We start from the raw sequence: 7139 nt of genomic DNA on the forward strand, positions 1-7139 counted from the left end.
TTAGGCATGAATATATGGGCCTCATTTGATACTCTGAAGTTTCAGCACAAGCATAATGAATTATATGGGAAAAGTAAGGAGTTACAAGGTTGCGATTTTTCATTTGATACTAAAATATATTTCCTCTGCTCATTTTTCCCTCCAGAATGTAACTCCTGATATACATTTGACCAAAGTCACTGTTTTTAATTGTTGTTTTAGTAACTGACAGCCTGTGTGCAGAGTTCCTAAGTAACTGGGTAGCCAGACCATCATTCCTATGGGTGAAGCCAGGAAGTGACTGTGGATGTGAACAAATGTGAGTTTCATGTACATGTTGCCAAAAGCCATGGGCCACTGATCTGGGGAGAACCCACAATCATTTCACTTTCCCATACCCAGATGAGAGGTCACCTCGATTTGTGTTCCTCTGATGAACTCTACACACTGGATCACATTCTGAAGCTCTAGTTCACACTTCTTTTCTGTGCTAGAGGGACTCTCTCACTTACATGTATTGTACCCTCTGCATAGGAAAATTTGTAATACATAAAAGCTGTTTTCTGCTAATTACCCATCAATTGCGTCATTTTTAGTCTTCCATAGGTGTTACCTGCCCTATGGCTACGGGGTCTTCCAAAAGAATGGGCCAGAGGTGGAGCCGTGAAACTGTAGCTGGATAAAAAGTGTAAGTGTCAAGATAGGGTAAAGAAGTGGTGTTAATAATAATAATATTCCAAATTAGTCTGGGCTCTTGGCTGTGATTACTGGTAAGTGTGAAAGAATCTAGGTTTTGGTTTTTATTCATTTTATTTCCATTGATAAAGTAGCCAGAGTAAAGTGCACACTTCTTGAGTGTGCAACTTAATAAAGTTTATGTGTAAGTCATTGTCCGGGTGGAATGATAGAGTATTTCACATGCCCTTGTGCTTCCCTCATGGACAGGCTTTGTAAGGTTTCCCTCCCATTCAGCAAAAGTAACTGTCTTTCTGATATCTAACACAATCATTTAGGTTTCCCTGTCTTGAACTTCACATAAATAGCATGAAGTGTATTTTTATCTTTCCAGCCTTGGTATTGTTCCTTATTACTTTTGAGACCTTCATTTCTTCCAGTGGACTCAATGTCCTGTCTGATGTCATTTCCTGGGATTCTGAAGTATTTTCTCTCAACTATCTGATAAGACATAGCTACTAGGAATGAACATATTTGTTTACCAAAGAATATGTTTGCTTTTTTGTTCGAGTTGAAGGATATTTTCACTGGATATAGATTTCCTGGTTGCCTTCTTTCTTTTTTCTTTCAGCGTTTAAATATGTAATTTCACAGCTTCTAGCCTCTACCGGTCCCAATGAAAACGAAGCCAATAGCTATATTGTTGTGTCTCTGTATAAAGTGTCTGCTTTCATTCTTCATGCAATGAAGATTTTCTCTTTGTCTTTCAATATTTTAATATAATGTGTTGAGTTATTAATTTCTATTGAGTGTGTTAAAGGGTTTTATTGAATTTTTTCTTCTAAGAATATTTTTTCTTACTTTTGAAAAGTTTTTGTCATTATTTCTCCAAATACTTTTTTCAGCTACTTTCTCTTTCTCTCCTCCTTTGTGACTGTCATTATATATTTGTTGGTGTCCTTCACTCTGAGCTATAAATCTTTGAAGTTTTCTTCCTTTTTTTCTAAACATTTTTTTCATTCTCAATAGTTTTCCAGTCATCTATTTTCTAGTTAGCTGATTGTTCTGCCATCTCAAATTGCTATTAGACTTAGCTAATACATATTTAAATTGGGTTATTCTACTTTTCATTTCTAGAGTTCCCATTTGGTCTTTATTTACACTTTCCACTTCTTTTCTTGAGTCCCTACTTGCTGAATCTTTTTTTTTTTAATATTTTCTTTACTATGTCAAGGATCATAGTTTTAAAAATAATTATTTTAACATATGCATATTAACTGCTTTGCAGCCTTTGCTAAAGTCAACAATTAGGACAAGTTAGAATCAGCTTTCATTGGCTATTTTCTACTGTTATTGTTGTAGTTGCTTTATTTTTATTCCTTCAATATCGGTCATACTTCCCTGTTTCTTCCAGGATTTTTTAAACTGTAAACTGTACATTTTTGATAATATATTATAGTACCTCTCTTTAGATTGTGGGCTTTTTAATTTTAATTTTAATTTTCTTAGAAACAGAGTCTCACTCTGTCAGCCAGACTGGAGTGTGGTGGTGTGACCATAGCTCGCTGCAGTCTTGACCTCTTGGGCTCTTGGGCTCAAGCGATCCTCCAGTTTCTTCCTCCTGAGTAGCTGGGAATGTAGGTGCATGTCACCAATTTCTGCTTTTTTAAAAAAAAAAAATTGTAGAGATAAGGGTGTCACTATTTTATCCAGACTGGTCTCAAACTCCTGGCCTCAAGTCATCCTTCTGCATCAGCCTCTCAAAATACTGGGATTATAGGCTTGAGCTATCATGTCAGGCCTGGAATTTGTTTTATTTTTCTGAGCATTTTAAAATTTTCTTCTTAATTGCTTGTCTGAACTTACTAATAGTACCTGACTTATGATAGTTGGAGTTAAAATTTTTTGACTCAGATGGTGTGTAAGTGACATGTATTCAAGTAGAAATAGTACTAGTATTCATACAGCTATTCTATCTTCCCTTTCAGTACAGTATTCAATGAATTACATAAGATATTCAACACTTTATTGTAAGATAAGCTTTGTGTTACATAATGTTGCCCAACTGTAGGCTAATATATGTGTTCTGAGCAGATTTAGAATAAGGTAAGGTGAGCTATAATGTTAAATGGATTAGATGTATTCAAAGCATTCTCATTGCATGGTACTGAAAAATCTGCATCTCACACGGTATTTGACCACTGATATCTCTGCTTCTTTTTATTCTTAATATTAATCTTTGGTTTGAATTTACAGAAACTGCACACGTATCTGCATAGCATAGTGGTCACCAATGATTTGAGACATTTTGCTCAAATACCTGGAGCTTTTAAATCTGTCTTCTGTCAATCTATCTGTGTGTAGTTTAAAAAGCAAACTGCATGCGAAATGCAGCTAATTCTTACCTCCCTCTGGTTTTACTTTGCACCGGGAACTCCTGGGTCTCATCACTCATATCTATAGCTTCTAGGTCACTAGGAATGTGTGCAGAGATTATTTCAGCAATATGGATCTATCTTATCCAGGAATCTGCTATTTACCATCAGCAGATGTGCTACTTGCCCCAAAAAGGACATCATCTTGGACTAGGAAAGCTGTGGGCTTTTTCTATTCATTTCTTATGGAGTTCTCCATGTTTAGCTGGAAACACTGAAGAATTTTTTTCCACTCCTTGGCTTTACTCAAGTCCACCCGCGTTGGCAGCAAGCTGCTAGTTTTATTTGCTATGCTCATATTGGTAAAGCTTCAGTTCTGTAATTCATGCTGACTGAGCTGGGGGCAGAAGGGTGCTGTCACAGGCAAAAGGTTACAGACTTTTTCTGTCCTTACTCAAAGCACTAGTACTTTTATTTCTATAAAGAATATACATGCTTAATCATTTTATGCTTTGCCAATTGTCAAAGTGTTGAAATAGTTTTGATATTTTAGCTTTATATTTATATGTGTGTTTGTTGTTTATTTTTGAACAGAAGATTTATTCAACTCTTTGTGATACCATAAACAGGGATGCTTTCTAAAATGCATTTAAATGAACATAGTAGCCATGCTGAAATGGTATGATGTAATGGATTAACATAAGTAATTTTGGACTTGAGAACTTGAACTCCGAAATGGCCAAAGAGAGCAGAGATGCTAAAACTGAGTGGCCACCACACTAGCTGTCTGTAAAGGAAGCAGCTGGTAAAATCTAGTAACCACTGATGGTCTTGTTGAGGTTTTTGTTTCATGTTGAATCACTGTGGGAGGCCAGCTATAATCCTGCTGACAGTAATAAACTCCAACATCTTCAGGCTCCAGGCTGCTGATGGTGAGAGTGAATTCTGTCCCACACCCACTGCCACTGAACCTGGCTGGGATGCCAGTGGCCCTGCTGGATGCACCATAGATGAGAAGCCTGGGAGCCTGCCCAGGTTTCTGCTGGTACCAGGCTAAGCTGCTGCTGACACTCTGACTGGCCCTGCAGGAGAGGGTGGCTCTTTCCCCTGGAGACAAAGACAGGGTGGCTGGAGACTGCGTCATCACAATTTGTCCGGTGGTATCTGAGATGGGAAATAAAACAGAAATGCACTATTGTGATCTAGATCAAAATCACTGTCTTTGAGTAGAGCCAAAATTGTTGACCTACATTGAAGTTTAACTATATTTCTTGCTGAGCAGAGGTGGCAGGAGTTTTCAGCGATGTGCAAAACCACCTCATACTCCCCTTACCTGGGAGCCAGAGTAGCAGGAGGAAGAGAAGCTGCACTGGGGCTTCCATGGTTCCCTCTGGGTCCTAACTGATCAATTCCTCCCCAAGGCTTTGACCCAGGCATTGATAAGGGCTCTGGAAGGTAGGGCAGCTGGGAGGGACATGCAAAGCAGCTGGGGTGGGAACTGGGCTTCCAGCTGCAGGGACCACCTGCTTCTTCCTCTCTGCATGGAGCATCCTGCGCCTCCCTGGTTGTCAGTTCAGAAAACTCTGTTGGCTCAGTCTGAGTGTAGAACTTCCCCCTTGTGCTCACAGAATTTCACTCCTGTGTCTTTCTTCTCTTCAATCACCTAAATTCACCCAGATGATGAATTAGGTTCCTAACAGGTACAAGCCTGTTAAGAACAATATAAAAGGCTGTGTTTTCATTTCTCTCTTTCTATCCTCAATATGCCCAGTCATCTCCCTAAGTGCATTATTGGATGGATGGAAATGAAGAGTCTGTTAGAACATAATATTCCAGATTCACCTTTCTTTTGCTTGTTAGTAACATTTTCTGAGGGTCCTGAAGCTTTCCATTAACCCAGACACACACCCTCTTTGAGTTAAAAGTCAAAAACTTCTGTTTACAGTCACATGTCCTGCAGGCCCTGACATAGATGCTCCATAGCTTGCCGATTGCTTGAAATTGATCAAGTAACTTAACTTCCCTGTGTCTCAGTTTCCATATCTGCATAACTGTGACAATAGTGGTACCTGCCTTACAGTGCTGTCGACAGTTTAAAGAAAATAAGATAAAACATTTACAATAGTACTCAGGACATTATGTATGCGGCCATTAATTTTGTTTTTATTGTTTAAGTATTCAGCACTATAGTCATCATCATTATAAATATACTTAGCATGGAAAATAGTCTTAAATCTAATCCAAGAATGTTTTATCCACAAATTAAATTCTAAGGTGTTTTCTTCAGTAACTATATACAACTCTTAAAATCTTAATGATTTGGTCTTAATCTGTGCTAAAGTACTCAGACCTTCAATCATTCCCACCCATCCCTAACACATTACTTCTCATCATCCATTATCAAAATGTTACCCAGAAAAGGTTACCATGTCCTGTTGCTGTCCTTCTTTCTTATATAATCTTTATTCTACCTTGTTATCTTTTGTCTTATTCTGGCCCCAGGACTGACGATAAGGCAAAGCTACCATCATTACTTGTGGGCTTGCTCCAGTATAATTTTGTCAGGCTTGTTATCTTGGAAATGAGGACTCTGTCTTGCAAAGAAACATATTCTTTGGGTCAACGTGTTATGAAATAAAAGATTTTATCTACTTATGATCCAATAATTAATTTAGAATGATTCGAACAGATTTTTGATGACAAAAAGGAGAAGATGATGTAAGAGAAAAATACAATACAATAGAAAACACAAGCTATTTAACACTTGCTTCATGGATTTTACATATATATTAGACATATGCTGGGTATATGTGTTCAATGATAATCTAAAAACTGAATGGTAACTAGTTTAAGGAATACCTGCATTACACAGTCTTGCCCACTTTTCCAATTATAAACAGAAAGCCACAGCACTATTTGCATCTGTATCATACCTTCTAGCTGCTATGGTAATGGTAGAGTAGATTTACTCAGATAAAAGCCTTGGAAACAGTAGAGGTTTGTCCTATGATGCTATGGCTGTTGCTGTGGTTGTTGTTGTTAGGAAATACAGTGGGAGTGAAAGCAGGTAGATTTACAAGCTCTGCTCTTCCTCACACTCACAACCCCCTCTAGAGATGGACAGATGGTAGTGCAGGAATCTCTGACACCTTTTAGAAGTCTTTTGCTCTTTCCAGAATCTTTCCTGACAACTATTGTTTTGAGTCACAGATTAGGTGGAACTGGGTGTAGAAGAAAGCACTAGAGCAAGGGAAGATGTTTTCCATCCCAGATGTTGTAGGAACAGGGAAATGGAATTTTTCATAGATTTATGCCATACTTCTATCATGGTGCGGAAAGAGGCATCAAACCAGGCTCATTCCTGAAAGAATTATTGCATTTTTAAAAGAGAAAGGACTATGAATTTCTTGTCAAATAGATGTTTAAAATTTACAGCTACTGAGTTTTTTTTTGTTTTTTTTTTTTTTTTTTGAGATAGAGTCTCGCTCTGTCACCCAGGCTGGAGTGCAGTGGCATGATCTTGGCTCACTACAACCTCCATCTCTCTGTTTAAAGCAATTCTCCTGCCTCAGCCTCCCAAGTAGCTGGGATTACAGGTGTGTGCCAACATACCCTGCTTATTTTCATATTTTTAGTGGAGAAGGGGTTTCGCCATGTTGACCAGGCTGGTCTCAAACTCCTGACCTCAGGTGATCTGCCTGCCTCGGCCTCCCAATGTGCTTGGATTACAGGCTTGAGCCACTGTGCCCGGCCCTACTGATGTATTAATATCATTCATCTTCTTGAATACACCACATGGTAAAGTGCAAATCCACACTTTAAACTTGAGATTTCTCCTCCTATGTGAATTGTACTACTGAGGAACAAAAAAAATTCTGTATTGGTTGGGAGATGATGTTTGACAGTGGTCAGTTTGTGAAGTGGAGGCTTATGTCACAGTACTTTTTACAGTTACATATAAAAATGGTGAATGGCCTCATACCCAGAAAAATTAGCTTTTTTAATGAGCCGTATTACTACCACCAAGAAAGAACTGAATTGAAGGCTGTGACTACTTGATGAAGAGTGTATAAAGAATAGGGAGAGATTTGGGACGCCACAGAGGGTGGA

General features: G+C 38.4%; 1 gene segment (V, D, J or C); it reads right to left on the reverse strand.

The window, feature by feature from the left end:
• Positions 1-3636: 3636 nt before the first annotated feature.
• Positions 3637-4451, reverse strand: LOC105519666. The segment is given in 2 exon segments: positions 3637-4193; positions 4363-4451. Coding segments are annotated over 2 exon segments (456 nt in total).
• Positions 4452-7139: the final 2688 nt, after the last annotated feature.

Source organism: Colobus angolensis, unplaced genomic scaffold (assembly GCF_000951035.1).
Source record: "Colobus angolensis palliatus isolate OR3802 unplaced genomic scaffold, Cang.pa_1.0 Scaffold357, whole genome shotgun sequence".
In the NCBI taxonomy this organism is placed as follows: Eukaryota; Metazoa; Chordata; class Mammalia; order Primates; family Cercopithecidae; genus Colobus; species Colobus angolensis.